General features: G+C 38.2%; 1 protein-coding gene across 10 annotated transcripts in view; it reads right to left on the bottom strand.

Moving 5' to 3' along the window:
• baiap2b (BAR/IMD domain containing adaptor protein 2b) overlaps positions 1 to 19,668 on the bottom strand; it is a 50,449-nt gene that overhangs the window by 28,398 nt on the left and 2,383 nt on the right. For 8 of the 10 annotated variants that reach the window (XR_007143672.1, XR_007143671.1, XM_027163136.2 and 5 more), the window contains exons 2-3: positions 12,331 to 12,406; positions 9,734 to 9,820 (exon numbers count right to left, since the gene is read on the bottom strand). Coding sequence is in view for 8 of the 10 variants with exons in the window: in XM_027163136.2 (XP_027018937.1) it covers positions 9,734 to 9,820; positions 12,331 to 12,406 (163 nt within the window). In the remaining 2 variants the exon portion in view is untranslated. The remainder of the gene's footprint in view (positions 1 to 9,733; positions 9,821 to 12,330; positions 12,407 to 19,668) is intronic. The other 2 variants (XM_027163139.2, XM_027163140.2) reach the window with 1 other exon arrangement.

Below are 19,668 nucleotides of genomic sequence, written 5' to 3'. Positions count from 1 at the left end.
GAACTGTAGTTCTAGATGACTAAAAAATGTTTTTTATTTATTTACTTGTAAACATGGCTAAATATCCAGATAACTGTATAAAAAAAATTAATCAGTTAAGAAATCATTAAGTCAGGGTTCTATAAGAGAGTCAGGGTTAAAAGGTTTCTCATTTGGACTGAGATAAACTGTGAACAGACATAAAAATATGGAGCAGAGTCAAAATGGTAAGATTGCAAGTAACTCTTTTGAATTTACATTTTTTTTCCAACACAGCTTTTTTTTTTAATCTCCATTACACAACAGCCACTAACCTGAGAATGAAGGCTAATGCATTCTTTCTTTTTCTAAGCTATGTCAAAGGATACCTATGTTAACATAAACCAGTGTGATATTGGGGCTTTCAGGACGGACAAGAAATAAGACTCAGAGACTAAGATTTAAACATGCAAGCTCTTTAAAATAGAAGGACAGAAAAAACTCAACCCTGAAACATTCAAGATGCTGCCTGATGACAGCTACAGACAAATTACTGCTCAAAAGCTCTGATAAAATAAAATTTTACCTCATAAAAAGTGTTGATTAGCAGGTCATGTAATCTAACCTTTAGTACTGCATCATTAATATGAGAGAAGGCAGATAGTGGAGGCGGAATTAGAGGGAGTCAAACTGACCTATGACTTTCTACGATGAGTTGGAAGAAAAAGATTGAGAGCCTTATTACTGACTATCACTTATTACTGATGGAGAGAGAGACAGAGAGAAAGAGAGAGAGAGAGGTTTCCATTTGATGAATAATGTGTCTGCTTTAATTCTCCACAATCTCTCACCCAGGTATTTAGTGTTTCACTGCTGTATAATGTCTATAATCTATTTCCTGCCCTTTCTTCTAGATTTTCTACCTCACTCTTAGTTTTCCTCTTATCATTCTTTCCACTTGCTGATATTTTGGCTCCATCTTGATTCCCCCTCCTTTTTACCCTGTTTTATCCCAGTAAAATTCACTACTTTGCATCCTTCTTCGACACCCCTGACCTTGGTGGAGGTAATAAAAGTAGACAGAATGATGCAGCACACAGATGCTAGTGATTAGTCATGGCCTAATGGTTAGAGAGTTTGACTCCTAACCCTAAGGTTGTGGGTTCGAGTCTCAGGCCGGCCACAACTGAGGTAACCTTGAGCAAGGCACCGAACCCCCAACTGCTCCCAGGGCGCCGCAGCATAAATGGCTGCCCACTGCTCTGGGTGTGTGTTCACTGCTGTGTGTGTGCATTTTGGATGGGTTAAATGCAGAGAACAAATTCTGAGTATGGGTCACCTTACTTAGCCATATGTCATATTACCTTATGGGGCAGTGGTTGCTCAAGTGGTTAAAGGACTAGGTTGTTGATCAGATGGTTGTGGTTCAACCCCCAGTACTGCCACTGTTGGGTAACTGAGCAAGCCTCTTAACCCTCTCAAAGGCTTCCTATTATTATTACAAAGCTTGGGCTATAATCTCATTCATACTCTTTTTTAAAGCTGCATAGTGGGACTGCATAGTGTGGATTTCCTTGCTGAATGCTGGCATCTCGTTTTAACAAAACAAGTATTTCTGCCTGATTTCTTATAGCATGTACAAAACAATACAATTGTCCAGGTTTAATATTTTCTTTTCTTTTCATTCTTTATCTTTCATAAAGGGAGAACATTCATTATGTTCTTATGTTTATTTTCTTAAATTTTTTTCATGCTTGTCCTGTGTTAGAATTCCTGTCAAATTTTTTTTGATTTGCACAAATGCTTATTAATCGCAAGGTTACATAAGATCGCAATATAACACATGAAGAATGAGCTGTTTTGAAACTATTTGAATATTTAAATTTGTCTTATACTGTGACAATATATTATATTTATTGTGTTTATAAGTTTATAATTACATTTTATTCTCTAATACCTTCTGTGAGACAATTTAGTTCCAGTTATCACTCATGTTACAGCAAACCTTACCAGACTCTCTTTTTTCTCTTTCTTGATGTTTAAAAGAAAATGAAATGCAGCTTATCATCTGTCCTCCAGTGGCAGAAAACATACTCACTGTTACAAAGTGCTGACACTGGAGACTCTTTCTACTAATGACACAGATACGTCTTCTTACTGAACATTTTGTCAAAGATTATTGAGCACATTTTTAAAAATCTGTTTATTATTACTCTTAGATTATGTGGAGTGTTTATCACAGTCCCTGTAAATAATCTGTTATATAGATAATTGTAATGTATTATATATTATAATGATTGGATACATATGAAGCAGGGACTTCATTGCAGCCAATCATATTTGAGAACAGTAATATAAGCGGACAGAAAAGGGGTTTATCATGAGCAAGCAGCTGTTAAAGCCACAACAGAGATCGAAGACCGCAGTAGCACTCATGATAATTGGTAAGAAGGTATGACAATGAAAACTGGTGAATAGTTAGGCATGTTATTACATTGACTATTACATTGACTTTTCCGGAATGCATCATTTTTTTTAACAATCGAAACAGATCAGTAGACCCTCAGGCCTTCCTGACCTTTCGGATTTGATAGACCTTATCTACCTTTGATACTTACAAATCTACTTTTATATCTAACTATCTGAGGAAAAGTTTTGTTTCTCATACTGACACTCAGCTTCCGTATTACAGGTCCTGAGTCTGGAGTTCTGTAAAGCCTCTTAGCCAAATGTTGCTAGAAACTAATAAAACAATAATCTAATATTAAAAAAAAATCAAATTGTCACTATGTTAATGTTATCCTTTTTTTTAAAGTTATACATCTTATTTTGACAGATAACACTGATAGGATGCATTATCATCCTTTTAGGTCTAAATCCTGAGGGGGGTAGACAGAAGTGTAAATAAATAAAATATATTAAAAAAAAATAATAATAATAAAAAAAACCCTACACCATGGCTCTAAGCTTCCTGTTCCTCAGAGTGAGGAGCATCTGTCCACACCTGTATATAAGATATTAGATGTGGCAGTCTTGTGTGAATGCTGTTTTGCTCATCCACTTGATTCCCTTTGAGGTGAAAAGATCTTCAGCAGCACCTCTATTCAGAAAGCTGAGATTATAACATCATATTATTATCTGGAAAATTCCCCTAAAACAAACCTGCCCGCTCCTTGAATATAGCTAAACTTTAAGCCTAATTTCAGCCAATTAATTTTTGCAGGCTAGAAACCAGCATTTCTGAATGACTTCATTTATATACAGTATGTGCAATAGTAGGATATTATGGAGATTGTTCTTCCATGTATTGTTTCTCCAGAGATAAGTGACAGTTTTCTGTTTAGTGGTTTATAGTATTGTTTTTCACAGAGATACCTATCTAATTAAAGGAGGCATGTGCAAAATGACTTCATGTAAAAGCAAAGTACAAGCTGTACAATGTGTGCACTTAGATTAGCTATTCTGTCCCGGTTCCAAGTTACACATGGGACTCTATATATGATGGTGGATGTAAATGGAGTACAATAGTAGTAAAAGTCTGTTAAAGTTCCATTGCATGAACAGCTGCTTTAAAGAATTAAACATTTATTGAAATACTTTCCAAAAAAAAAAAATCCCTAAAAAATGAGTTATTAGATAATGCTGATGACAGGAATACAGGATCATTTGTAAAAATAAATAAATAAATAAATATGTTTTTAAATTACAAACATTCATTGTTATTAAAAAAGAAGAGCCACAAGCTTTCCTTTTTGCTTTCTGAGGGTAGTGTATAGTGTTATTCGGTTATAGGTAATCTTTGACCTTGAAGACTTTTGGAGTGTACATTTAAAGCTTTAGTCAAAATATAAGGGCAACAAGGATAAGTTCCTTACATAAGATACAAATTATTCATTAATCTATATTCACTAAGTGCTTTGTCACTGTGGCAACAGACCAAGATCCTATCCTGGGAACACCCCTGGGAGAGTAAGGCAGGGGTATCCCAACTCTGCATGGGATGCCAGGGCATCATTCACACAAATTTACACACTTATTCACATCTAGAGTTAATTTAAGGGTGTGAGACCCAGACAAATCCAGGAAGAACGTGCAGAAAAATGACATGCGGACAAAAAACAGCGCAGGATAGTAAATAAATTCTTCCTAGGAAGCACAATGCAAGTGTGCTTGTGTGTACAGTATAGTTTCTTTCTGATCTGGAAACTTGAATTGTTTCAAACTCTCGGCATGACTCAAACCAACTGTCCATTAGAATAAGCTGCTTTCATGTGAAATATTTCTAATGAGAAAGCTGGTGCTTCAAAACATGGCCAGCTGCGATGCATGAAACTTAGCCAGAGGAAAATAAGTGGAATGAAATTCAGATTACTCACATAAAAAAAGAAAATTCTTCTTGCCTGGAAGCTATTTAATTAGTGGAGATTTTAGGATAGAGTGTCTAATGGACATTCTCCAAGCTGGTGGACGTCTCCGCTATTAATGGCTAAAAGAGACGATGACAAAGACAAAGGTAATAACTACTAGGACATGTTAATGCGTCTGTTAAAAAAAGCTTTGTGTTGCTGAAGGTTTAAATTTAGACTGTCTATGGACTGCAGTTTAATCTTGTTATTGTATATAAACTGCTGATTAAGGGTTTTTAATTAGACCTTTATATTAGCTGAAGTCTCTCGAGTTGACAGCAGAAGCACATTATTGTTGCAAAGTCATTAACAAAAATAAAATCCTTCTTCTGAACTACCCCAGGCATAGTGCTGGGGCAATATGGCAACACACAGCTTTATAATATAATATACTGTGTTACACTATTCACACTATTACACTATTAGTCTATTCTGAGGTGGGATTAATATCAGCTTGGAGTTGAAATGTTTGCACAGAAAAATCACCATATTTTCTGTAATTCAGAGGAGGCTATGGTTGTGCTGCATTCAGAGCTCTGACTCTATAAAGCACAGTCACTACCCAGGATGTTGCCCATATTTGGGCAGGAGGAAACCGGAAGCTGCTTAGTATCCCACACACTCGTGTGGCGTGCAGGAGGCAGACAGTGCAGGCTGGTTCTGGCATCACTGACATCACCAAAGCCATTTTAGGACAGAGATATTGCTCGCTCTTTCACTCTCTTTCCCCATTTTGCCTTTCTCTGCAGCAGAACAGAGTGTACTTTGTCGTGTATGTGTGCATGCTCTATTTTTAGAGCAGTTTTCTCCTCAGGAAGGCTACGTTCTTGCACTATGTTCTTGCCGGAGCTGCACGCTTCTCCTTTCACACAGCGAGGTTACACAAGGGACAGGAAGATTACTAACTAATGAGAGACTGGCGGATTTAGCAGTCAAGGTTTCTCTTCTTACAGTACATACTACTTATGTAAGGGACTCTTGACACTCTCAAGATTAATGATGCATTGTTACCCTGAAGAATCCGTGTTATTCACAACAGTCATTCACAGCAACCTCTTGATCCATACAGCTGATGCAGCACACATTAACAAGAGTAATGGATTCGTCAGCATTGTGCAGGAACTTGACGACTTGTCAGAGGGCACCGCATTTTCATGTCGTCTTGCTAGCGAAATCTACACCATTGTGTTTTTTTGGTCCTTTTTTCACATCATTCTCAAGTACTCCTCAATCTGCCATACCTCTCACTGCAGTCTCACCATCGCTCCATAGTAATCAGTTCCCTATCTGACACCTACTGACTCACATGAGGATATTTTAATGACCCAGAGCTGATGCTTGTTTCTTCATGAGGCGGCAGCGGCCAATCTGAGGCTGGGATTTCATTTTTATTTTATTAATGCAGCTCTTTAGACAGTAGACATTGTCACAAAGCAGCTTCTCTTTTATCCTCTTGTTATATAAACAAAAATATAAAAAGAATAAAACAAAACAAAACAAAACAATAAACACTTGACAACTTGTCATGTAACAGAGAAACCTATACTGAGACCTTTGTACTGAGTAACACTGACTGTTACCGGAGACTCCTTCCAAAAATAGCTAAACAAGCATTTTCAGCATATCACAATTACACATTCTCAATTTGTTTATTATGAACTTACATTGTGTGAAGGGAATTAATTGGTATTACTGAAACTTTAATTTGGCTTCTATAACTTGCAACAATAATATATATGAGGATAAGCTCATCTACCATCTAAGGGAGTTTTTCCTTGCCACTGCTGCCTGAGTCACCTCGGACTTGCTCATAGGGGATAAATACATACACATTGTGAACTAAATATATCTAATATTAATCTTGAATTTTGTATTCTATTAATATTTATATTATTCTTTATATTAACGTTTTGTTCTATGTTTATGCTCTGTAAAGCCGCTTTGAGACAATGTCAATTGTAAACAGCGTTATACAAATAAACTTGAATTAAATTGAATATATGAACCTGCGATTTTCCTTGCAGATGGTGCTATAAAAGCACTGTTATAAAGAATTAATCAATGCCCCCATCTTATACCATATCTGGCTTTTATATAGCAGCAAAGCTAAAAACAGAAGGTGTGTGTAGGGAGTGGCATCACACATCCCACAATGTGAAGATGGAGACAATGATGACAGAGAATTACAGCGTATGGCTTAAAAGTTGACGAGATTCATCAGTAATGTGACTCCTAGTGCTCATTGTCATTTGTTCTCCATAACTGTAATTAATTCACTGATTAATGCAGAGTCACACACTCAGTAGTCCCAGCCTCAGACGTCCCGCCCACAAACTGTTGGCTGAATGCCTGATGCATGTGTCACATAAAACTGGAAACAGTTTTAAAGTCGTCATTTGATTGGTCGGATTCTACAGGAATTCTTGGGAGACGTGTGTGTCACGTTTTTAATTGGTCTGCCTTTACACCATCATGCCCCTAAAGATGACACAACAAAACAAACCGATTGATTGCTTTACCTGTCAGTCAGGTGGTCCTTGGCTAATAAATGCTTTAGATTCCCTACATTCTGCCAGGTGTCTAAAAATATGGCAATGCAAGATTACACGCATATAAACTAATACTGTACACTTGCACGCACACACACACACACACACACACACACACACACACACACACACACACACACACACACACACACACACACACACACACACACACACACACACACACACACACACACACACACACACACACACACACACACACTCACACATACACACACACACACACATACGCACATATGCACATACGCACACACTATGGATGCAAAAATACTAGAAAAAAAAACAATGGACAAAATGGAAAATATCTTAAATTTAGGGGGTGGAAAACAGGTTTTTGCATGCCAAGTCAGACATTTTACAAAAAATTCTAGATTTCCACCTTCAAGATCATAAATTCTTCATATATTCTTATCTTGTAAAGGTATATCTTATCTTATCTTATCTTATCTTATTAATAAGCTTAAATGCATTCATTGCTGATCATACTCTGGGATTGTCTTTTAACTTAGAGTTCTTCAGTTTCTTCGTCTTACTGGATCAGGAAAGAAGAGTAGATTGCAGTTAGTATATAAAGATATTGACCCTGGAGCAAAACAACAAACAAGACAACTGATCTGCAAGAAACAAAGAGAGAAGGGTGTGGCCAGTAGACACATATTCGTAGAAAGTGCAAAAAAGAGCAGCTGCTTTTAAAAGATGGAAGGTGATACACACACACACACACACACACACACACACACACACACACACACACACACACACACACACACACACACACACACACACACACACACACACACACACACACAGTTTATTATTATAAACCAGGCTATTCTGTTTTGCTGCATCAGTATCACTTAGATTATCCATGCATGTCAGCATTTTTAAAAAAGAAATGTTTTTATAGCGTCACACAAATCTGCTCTATTACTACTGCAGATGTGAAGGAACTAAAATTGACCTTAACAGCAAATCCATTTCACAAATTATACATATTCTACATAACTACACAAATTCACAAAAATGCATAATTTTCCTTTTACTATGCTAGTAACACTACTAACTATAAAAGTATGGTTAGTGTAGAATACAATACGATCCATACATTTGACTTTTTTTTTACTTTATTTATCATTTTCCACTAAAAAACACACAACTTGGAACTAATACTGAACCCATACTACAGGAAATGCATATATGCAGAATCTTTAGTTATATTTCAAATTTTTGTATACCTGTACTACTAAAAAAAATACTTTGTTGGTAGGCTATACTGAACAAATACCACTGAAAAAAAATTATTGCAGACCTTTACTGAAGCTATACTGAACAACAAACTTTAGCAGACATTTGTGTGCCTACAGTAAACAACACATTTACTGAATCTATACTACTGAAAAACATACGTGAATCTACAGTGAATCAATTCTGTTGAACAAAACATGGGTGAGTCTTTTCTGAATCTATATACTAAGGAAAAACAATTTTCTCTGGAGATTTAAAAGGGGGGAAAAAAACCTGCCTCACTCCATTATTCAAAAAATACATATCAGCTTTAAAATTACAATTTAAAATGAGCTTTAATAGAAAGACAAGCAGAAAGAAAATGAAAGTGGGTTGCTGTGACCTGTAAGAGGTCTGATAAAAGCTTGTGCACTGAATAATACAGTCAGAAAGGAGCTCCAACTCCCCCTTTTTTCCCAGTGAAAGTTGGTATCAGAATTAGATTTGCTTTAAGAAGCAAGATGAGAAGAGATGGTACTGCTGAGCTTCCACACAACTCCCTCACACCATGTGATTCTTTGCCCAGATATCAACAGATACTGCCCTAAAAGCCACCTAAAGCCAATTTACTCAGTGACCACAAGTTGTTGGATCTGGAGCCAAACTAATGCAAGTTTTATCTCAGTTCATTTATAAAACTCAAAGCTTATAGGATCCAGAATGTCTCCATTCTCCCTGTTTCGTCTTTGTAAATTATACCGGAGACATAGAAATGAGGCAAATGCCAATATTACAAATTCCATTATGGACCAATGTATTAAAGTCAAACATTAAAGGATGCCAATATTTTTATTTTAGCTTTCCTACACCTAGAAAATATACAGTGTAATACAGTATATTATATTATAAAGCTGTGAGTTGCAATATTGCCCCAGCACTAAGCCTGGGGTAGTTCAGAAGGATTTTATTTTCGTTAATGCCTTTGCAAATTGCTTGACAGGCAGCAAAGACCTTTCTTCAATAAACGCACATTATTTACAATATTACTGGTATTAAATGCAGACTAATCCTATTCAATCATTATAGGACTATAACATATTTAAGGCAACTTTAAACATTGCTTTATGCTTTCTCAAATTCTCGTAAATCTTGCATAGGCTTTTGGCTTGCCTTTGTGAAGTATTGGGCGATGGACATGAAAATATTGCACTCATATCAAATACACCTAATTTCAAAACAACATAAAATTGACCAATGTTGAGATATCAGTCAAGAAAGATAAGTATGTTCTCACTCATCTCATATAAACTTTATGCAAGAATGGTAGGAGTTTGTAGGTAATAGCTTACATAGATGCCTTCTGGATAAAAAAGAACAGCAGACAGAATGAAAAGGATGTAAGTGCTGAAAAAGCACATATATGTAAGGTTTACTGTGGCTGTGTTTGAGCTTTAGGCTGGCCGCACTACGAGTTATAAACCAGACATTTTCACACATTCCCCAGAATAAACGTTGCTAGAGTCTTTTGCAAAGTCCTGGGCGTTGCATGGGGCACTTGAGCTATGGTCTATAACTCACCGAGGTCCTTAGAGCCGTGACTCTCGCTGGCCAGTTCACCCATCCGAACCAGGGCGTCGAAGTAGCCTTTTGCTGCAAAAGTCACACCTGAAAACATGGAAGCATTTGGGACATCAGAAACGGGAATGTTCTATAGCTCTATGACCCTCGGGCATCCCTACACCCGTAATGGCTTCCTTAACCTATTAGGACAGGTGTGGGGAAAACGTAAAGATCTATATTCCAGGATGGAGAGGAGCGGCTTAGGATTGTGCTGCAAAACACAAAAAATGCAGGAATATGAAACGCCAATCTGTGCACCAGCTTTATTTGTCCTGCCACATACATTTAAGTCCCACCTCTAAAAAGCAGAAAAGTGCAGTGTCTTAACAGATATACTCTCTGAACTTATAAGAAGGTGAATATTTTAGATGAGCTCAAAAGATTCTGGAGGTTAGCAAATGCAAACATCTTAGAAGATATACTCGGACCTAATTGGTTCAGGAAATCATGAAAAAAATAAATCCAACTCAGTCTTCAAAGTGTCTTTTTGACACTAATGAAATATTCTGCAGTGCAGCATAAGCTGCAGCTCAATATGAAATGGCGAGTGGAAGAATCGGATGTAGCGTACGCAAGCTCCTGCTTCAGCCAGGTATGAATGCAAAGACTCTGAAGGCGCTGATGCAAGGCCATGACAAGAGTGTCCTGGTTCGGGGAAGATTAGTGGCTGAAAACAAGGTGGCAGGGGCCTTTTTTTGCTCCATTACTCCAAGTGGAAAACCTATTTGGTGAAGGCGTGCTAGGGAGAGGGCTCTGAAAACAAAAAAGTGGATTATGAACAAAGCTCACAGTAGAGAGACGTTCGCCAAAAACAAATGAATTGGCTTAAAAAAAAAAGTTAAAGCGACAGCCAGGACTTCTTCAGTCCCCAATATCATTTTAGCCACACTATGTCCAATGGTACACTGTATGCCATTTCTACTATTTCCCTCAATCAGAATGCCAGATGCAAAAGCACAAAGGGTTAATGGCAGCTGCTCAAATCAAAGCAACCAGCAACAATACTTCACTCAGCTCTGGTCCTCAAAGCGGCTCATCTACCACCTTGAAAACCCACTACTTCACATATCAATCTGATTAAAAGAAAACTAAGAAAATTAGCAGATGAGATGGATCAGGTGTAAAAGGCAGGAAAATACTGAAAACCCTTAACTTTCTGATAATCCCATTTGAGCCCATGGAGAAGCTGAGCCACATAACAACCTTTTCAGTCATTTAAAAATACTTTAAGAAAGCCCATCTGTGCTGGTGTATTGGTACAGGATTTCTGTTCTCAGTCTGGGAGATTTGCTATATTTACTATTCCAGTGAAGAGATCCTTCAACCCACAGTGGCACTGGCCCTGGCATGATGGAAAGCAATTCCCACTCTGGGCTTTTGGACTATTTTTAACTCATCAGGCTGCATGGGCACACACACACACACACACACACACACACACACACACACACACACACTCACACACGCACACACAAACACACACACACGCACACTCGCGCACACACAGTTATCTTCTGCAGCTGCCGGGTGAAGTGTAGTGCATTTCCACAAACTAGATTTTAAATAAAATGGGTGCATAATGCTACTTATAGATTAAAATCTGAACTTTTCATTTAAATCTTTATTAGAACTACTGTTAGTCCATGGGGTATGCATAACATTAAATACTATACATGCTGAACAATCAAATTGTCTTCCCATTAGTTCAATTTTTATACTATTAAATGTTATTAAAACATGTAATAATTATTTAGCAATTATGACAGATGTGATTATGCTACGATTTATATGGTATCCCTTGTATCACTAACAAGAAATGCACCTGACATGACCTGATTAAGGAAGGGGTGGGGAAAAACCTGTCCTTGTACTTTTTGCAGGTTTCAGCTATGCTTGTCCTGGATACTCAAGTGCACTGTTCCCTTTTTCCTTCCCTTCTATGAGACCGCGTTAACTCTCACATCTCAGCCTGGCCTACTTCTGCCTACTCCATGTTCCACTTTGCCTTCCCTGTTTCCCAGCACACAACGTGGCAAAGCCTGCTTCGCAATGACGGTGTCTCATCCACGCGCGAACTGACGGCCATTCATACAAAACCAAAACAAAAACACGAGTCCATCAGACAAACTAACACTATGGTTAATGAAGCCATGCATGGGTGAGAGGGATGCCAGGGGGTGCAGATGGATTTTGACGTGGAACATTTCATGACAATATCAGTACCACAGAGGAAGCCAAAGGTCCCCACACACAATAACACATATGTAAACATACAGTACATTCAAAACATGTAAACAGCATTGTGTTCTTAAGTCCAAAAATAAAGCTCTAGAAGAATCATTTCTTGTGATGATGCTCCATGATTACAGCCTCACCTGCTAGGCTTGAAGCTTATCAAGAATTCAGCAAACAAAGAGTGTGTACTTTATATGCTCACCTTTCCCTTTATGGTTTCAGCTTATACACTTGCAACTGGGCAAGCAAGTAAGCTGGATATATTCCTGAGAGAGAAAACACGTAACTGGATATTATAAATCTGGCGTCTGTGTACTCACTGGAAAGAGCCTTCTCGTACGTCTTCCCCATGGCTACGAAGTTCCTCAAGCAGGGGTTAAACTGCTCCATGATGGACTGAAACAGAGAAACAGGGGCTTCATGTAAACACACATTTCTTCACCATACATACAGAACCGTCAACAGAGAGGAAAAGTCACTCTCACAATCAATTATTAAAACAGAGAATACAATGGGATCCCTGGACAAAATAACAAATCCAAGCATTTTGTTATAATGTGGTGGCTGTTCATTATAGAAACACTGTGAAAGCTCTTTACCCAAACAGAATCAACTAGACTGATGACGGCATGTCCAAGCATCTTTGAGAGCTGTCAAGTGATAGAAGTTTTAGAAGTATGCATGGATTTTTAAGTATACTAAATACTCGACTTTACTCAAATGATCTCAAGTCATGTTAAGGTTATGAAAATGATATGAGTCAGAAATAGAACAGATCCACCTTTTTTTTTTTTTTAAGCACCTAAGCCCTTATAGCACAAAGTACTTTTCAGATTTCACCTCATCATTAAAAATGCATTTGCTTCAATTAACATCATCAGTTATTCCCAGCACCTTAATCCAAATGTGTCTCATGCACATATTACAGTTTGTACCCAAGATCCCTGCAGTCTCTGATTGAGGCCACAGAAGTCCCTGATGATTCACATACACACTCACATTCAGAGGTGGGCACTCACACACAGTGGGGCTGCTAAGGATGGAGAGAGGAGGCACCAAGATGCGTGGTGAACCACGTTCCTACGCTGACTCACCCGATCCCACATTCACAGCTGCCCTTTCGAGTCGGTTTGTTCCTTCTAAAGAAAACCCCTCCGCATACCATTAGAAATGACTGAATAATCAGAATAATCTAGCTCTTGAGCATCTGCCGCTCACAGAATAAAGTCTGAACATTTCCCCTTACAAGTGGCCTTGTCCTCATTTCACAGGCTTTTCTGTGGCTTGGCAGGATCAGCCACAAATAGCGGACAAATATGCTCATCATAAAAAGACACCACAAGACACTTTAAATCAGAGGAATTCTGGATGAAAGTAAAGGAGACGGAAACAATTCCAATAAAGCAGCAGGGTATAACAAAGCTTTACTCGCCACAAGTGTAGCACCAACTGTTAATGAGAGCATGAGAGTGTGTGAACATCAAACGCTCCACTTCAGATGTTATGTGAAGTGAAGCGAAGCTGTTGGTGAACTAAACTGGTTCAATACCACCTGCTATTGCAATTCTGAGAAAACAAAACAAAACACACAACCAAAAAAAAAAAAAAAAAAAAAATGGATGAAAGAGCGCCTCCTACGAAAGTGTGTGGTGTTTAGACTGTGCAAATTCAGCAATATGTTTATAAAATATACTAACACATGTATAGTTCATTACCAATGACTTTTATCCTGTGTCCCCCCTCCCCAGTTTTACTCATCCCATCATCTTAATATTCCAATATCCTTTTAGAGTAAAGAAAATTTTCATTTGTTTTTATATAACCGATGATGTAACCTCATACACACACACCTTTACACAGGTAAAATATTCATGTTCCAAGAAGGTCTTAAAGAACTGCACATTCTGCCAAGAGAGAAAATGAATGTAGCTACAGTAGATGTGAGAGGAAACCCATGAGAAATTCCACTCAGGCAAACCACCCTCATCTCTACTTCTCATTGGTAATGTAATCTATAGGCCATTCCACAAAAGAAGCTCAGCTGAACCTTTTTCCCAGCTGTGATAATCAGCCTGACAACACCGGCTGCTGGCAGCCGACTGATGAAGCGTGCGCACCTAAAAGACGGAGAAAGCCAAAAAATAATCTGCAAAGCACACAGAAGCGTGAAGAGCTAAAGTGCAAGAAATCCAGGATTTGGCTTAACAGATGCACGGCCGATGACAAATCGTACTCCAGAGAGAACTGGAGTCAAGCAGCACGTCCTGTGTTACCTTCTTGCATGACTGACATGAAGAAAAACGATCTAAAATTCATACAAAACGGAACACACTCTCAAAGATCAGATCGGATCACGGCTACTCTTGCCTTTTGTATGCGAGTGTCTGATAAAATCGAATGACAGTCATTCAAGAAAACTATTCATAAGCCAATTCCATAATGCAATAAGTAAAATGAAATAAGCTTCCACCATAAACCTTTATCAAATATTTCAATACATTAAATTACAATTAACTAAATGGTGCTTTAAAGGTCAAATGTCCAAGCTATTGATCTAGCTTTTAAGCCCTTGTAAAAGGATCATTATCCCTCAACTGCACTGGAATCGCATCTTTTTTCCCCTCTGTTTTTCTCCCCAATTTGGCTTCCTGTCAATTCCAACCCACAACCTTGCTCTTCCCATCACACAAGAGTTAGCCAACAGAGAGGGTAAAGGCAACTCCATCTTTTCAAACTTCTGCCCATGTTCAATCAGCTCTTAAATATATATGATCTCACAAACTCCCATGATTGGCTAGTGTCACTGTGACTTTATGAGGCGAGGTGGTAATACCATCTCTCTCACCCCAGACCACAAGCAGTTTTGCTTCCCTCGCTTCTGGTCAGAAATGGCTTTGGGAAATGATCTCCTAATGATAGGGGGAATAATTTCTAGTAATTCTAATAATTTTCAAGTCTAATTTTGATTTTTCTTTGTTATCTATTTATATGTCTCACATCATATGTGTGATGCTGACTGACACAACACAGATCTTTTATGCATACAGAATGTACTAGAAGTTGTCGAATCCGGTCACCACAAGAAAGCTGAGAATCAGGGCTGGATATGATTGTGATGGTTTGGTGCATCCTTACGTTTAGTCACAGAATGTAGATTGATGTAAAAAATTTTACAGAATGTAAAATTGATGTAATATAATATTGTATTACTATTTGTTTACATTAACATATGTGTGATTCTTTTTCAGTCCTTTATGTATTAACTAGAATCCTTTTATCACTGAAGCACAGATGAACGATTCTTTAGCTAATGTACTACTTTAGGTAATATATTGGTACATTTTTGTTCCATAAGGCACAAAAGATGTCCATTTACATTTCCATGTCCAGTTCATTTCTGCTGCGAGAGCGTGTGCCGCCTCCGCACAACTGCGCCAGCATGACTCCCACCTCACTGAGGTGAAGAAGAAGACTTCCATGCCCATATTTGGTCGTGTCGGAATTCCCCCGCAGTCCTTTCTTTCTCTACTGCAGTTTATTCGCATTCTCGGCACGTTCAGTCTGAACCAACTCGGCCCAGCCGAAGGGGTGTTCGGATGGAGCTATTAGGAACGACTGTTCGTTATCAGAATGTGAGGCAGCAGAGGAACCCCATCCGGAGGAACACAGTGATCCATTCAGAGAAAAGCAACAGCATTTTGTGTGAATCAATCTGAGTGAGAAGGCACACACACGCATGCACATGTTTCATTTGCATGATAACAATGAAGCAGTAAAGCTTTTGACAAGCTTTTTTGACACCCAAGTGCTCGTGTGTGTGCGCATATGCTATATGGGACAAATTGATTCGTGTGTGCTGTTATCCTTCTGCAAGATCAAAGACTAAATGCCTTTGCATAGCCTCCTGCAAACTGAATGCAAATCCATCAAACCTAACATCTTCCTACTCGCTCCATCAGTAAAAATATCATGCACTGTTCTCCTGCTGGAATCTGGAAAAGGAAGCACAGAGAGAATGGATATTTTCCCCTCCATCCCTCTAATTCCTTTAGTTCAACCCTCCATCTGAGACTAGCTGCAATAACTTTCTCTCATCCACTGCCAGTCTCATCTCTCACATCCCTCCTCTCTGACCTTGATTGCCCTGGCAGCTTGTCCTGCCAATCTGCAATTTTAAACAGCACAGCAGTAGAGAGATTAATCTCATCACCATTCCCTCTTTGCACCAAATTAGTTCCAATATGGCTGCCAAAGGAGCACATTAGTTCCCAGACTAGAAACATTTGAGACAAAATGTCACCGCAAAGACAACTGAAAAGCTTTGACTTAAGACAAAGGTTACACTGTTCTAAATCTGATCCTAGAGACAGATTAGCATTAAGCGGATGCAGAACGAGCTACTGTAAAGCGTGAACGCTAGGATTTTAGTGGTAGATAGCTAAGATAAATCTTAAATAGAACAAACCCAGTTTTTCTTTATACGCATCTCTTACAAAGACACGCCCCAAAACATGGACAGGACATTTAGTGCATAAAGCAGGTTTTTAAAGGACGTCACATAATTTACTTGTTTTTTCCCCTTAAACTTACAGAAACTGGGTCACTACAATTTTTATTACTGTGAACTCACAGCCAGGTCATTTTTTAATTCTACACAAAGTGTACAATGACAATGATATACAAACACACATTCAGACATTACACAGAGTTGCGAATTTTCACAAATATAGCTGGTCTCAATAAAAATCTTAATATAAAACATAGACCATTGACAGCTGCATCATTTGAACAAATGAACTTTTATTAATGTACTGAACTTCTAATAATGATGGTTTACATTCATTTTTATAATCCATGAATAATGTGACTACTCATTGAGGAAAAACCTTCATATTCACAACGAAATTTGAATTTTAAACCAACATCATTGTTCTAAAACTTTGGGTCATCCGGGTTCTAAGAAACGTGACTGAAACATCCAAACTTTTAGATTTACCCACCAAAAACACAACCCATCATTACAAATTATTGTTTTTATATAAGTTAATTCAATTATATATTATTAAATAAAATTATTCTTCGCATTACAAGTTCAGGAATAAACTGAATATTGTAAAAATAACGCCTGATATTGCAATGATTATTAATCATTTTTATAAAATATAATTTTTTAAATCTCTACAATGAGGGTCTGTTAAATTTTCTGTTTTTGAACTGGTCTCAAGCTGCAAAAGCTTTTAAACTGATTAAAAAACACAAATGACACTATTGCCCTAGCTGCTAACTAGGCATTAGCTACTTAGACATTAAAGACTGCGATATCTATACTGTATGAATATGTTTCCGACCACATACAGTACACTGTGAAACGAAATGGACATATTTAGTAAGCTTATATGCAAATAGTGAATGATGTGAACGATTTCAAGCATGTAAAGGATGAGGAAAATGTGGCGTGTCTGGTTAGAGAATGACATATCTCTAGGTGTGGTGCCATTTTAAACCAACAGGACGTGCTGTAGACGCTAGAGGATTTTCAGAGTTTTTGATCAATAAGCTAACCACTGTATAAACTTTTTATTTTGCAATGCGCTGACTGACTGAACGTGTTTGAGTGGAAAGTTTGCCATTGGAGAACAACTAGAGTATACACACATACAGTATACTGGGACAGATAGGGCATATAGTCTACTATGAGTATATGTGACTAAATCCTGCAACAGCCAGAACAAATAAACAACACACATTACCAGTGCCAAAATCACAACGCTACCATCTGTTAGTAGCAGGCTTTGCAGTAAAGTGGGCTAGCATGGTGCCTGATTTAGCTCTCTTCTCTAAGGAAGGTTTTAAAGGCCACTTTCTGTGACCCTGTACTTGATGTTCCTATCAAACCAATGAGCAAGCATAAAAATACTAAAACATCAAATGCCTCGTGATACTTATTTATGTGTGACTTTATCTGTCATGTTCCCATATAGCAAAGTAAATGACATCCAAAATGTACCAGATTCTGTTGGCCCATATATACCCCTGTGGAACAACAACGATAAGCTCATCTAGCTTATGCCAGATCACTACCACAGCTCAGTCTTGATTAGATCATATATAAAGTGTGATAGGGAACACAAATTACGGTCAGGCCAGGTGTGATTCCATAAATCTGTGGAAAGTTAGGTATATTGTCACCCACAGTATCCTCCTCCTCATCAGACCTGAGTTTTGTCTAAATTCAATGATTTTCCTAGAAATTATATGAAAATTTGAATAACCGCAAAACCTAAATTGATTGTAATGTTCTGTTTATCCACTAAACTCAGAATGATCAAGTCTATGCACTGTCTGACTCTGACAGAAACACAGAAATTCTTCATAAGCTTTCACAATGTTAAAATAGTCCCCAAACCAGCTCTATAGATACAAGTCATCCTTAACATCCTGAACAGAACCAAAGAAAAATACCGAACTCGTGTCAGAGGCAGATGATGTTTACTTTGGAACTAGAACATGTACAGACCTCCAGAGTTTAAGTCACAGTACATCATCAGCATATTTATTGTATTTTTTTATTTTATTAGTATTTTTTGAGCCAGTTGACGTGTCCTACTCTTTTGTCATTGCTTACTTTACACGCACTAATGCGCTAATTCATGCCTAACGTCCTTGAACGTGGTGCTTAGCATTTGTATTGCCCTTCATCAATCATGTCAAGAACAGTGCCTCTGCTAATTTGACAGAGTGTTGGACATCAAAGACCTTGATTCAATTCTTTTGGCTAACACATGAGACCTTCTTTAAGAGATAAGATTTCTAAAAGATGCAAAAAGCAAAAGTGATGAGATTTTTATTGAGTTGTCTCCATTATGACACAAATGAGAAAATACATATACGATTATACACCCCCACTCATGTCCATGAGAGATCGAGGTACTGCCTACATGATGTGGGACATTAGATAAGATCCATACACACATGCACACACTCAGACCACAAGACTCCACCAACTCACGCTGGCAGATGCAGGCTGAGTCACTCGTGAGCACAGACAGGAGGCTTAACGCTCAGGGGGAACTGTGAGATTACTAAGCATCTGCCTGGCCAAACCTCTCACTCTTGCATACACACAAACACACACATACCTTACACAAATCTTAATATAATTCTCCTTCCCGGGATCACAAAATGTACCACACAAGACACAATGACCGCATGATATTGTTCAGTCTGTATTTGGTTCAGCAACAGATTGCACACAAATGGTGCCGTAATACACAAATACAAAAAAAACATCATCAAATTCACTCGCTTTGTGCCAGTTTATTCTGACTGGCAGCCTGAAGTGAGCAAATGAAGCATTCTGTCTCCATCCTCAGGTCATGTGGCATCAATTATCTCATTGCTCCAACTGGCACTGCCAGAGTCTGTCTCATCCAAATCCGGCACCGGACCAAGGGTCAAGGCAGCAGCCCTTCACTTCTAAAAAGATCTACACTGTATCCTTGCTACAGAGCTACAAAGCTGAGAGTGACAGGCAATAAACACAAATAAAACAATCCCCTAACCACCTCCAGTCCACACGACACACAGTCGTTCCTTTAGCACTGACTCATTAGCTCAGCTGGCACTCCTTCCATCCAATAATCTCTAGAGTTCGCCAC

Source organism: Tachysurus fulvidraco, chromosome 8 (genome assembly GCF_022655615.1).
Source record: "Tachysurus fulvidraco isolate hzauxx_2018 chromosome 8, HZAU_PFXX_2.0, whole genome shotgun sequence".
NCBI lineage: Eukaryota > Metazoa > Chordata > Actinopteri > Siluriformes > Bagridae > Tachysurus > Tachysurus fulvidraco.
Note: the sequence above shows the minus strand (reverse complement) of the source record. Positions and strands in the feature narration are given on the sequence as shown.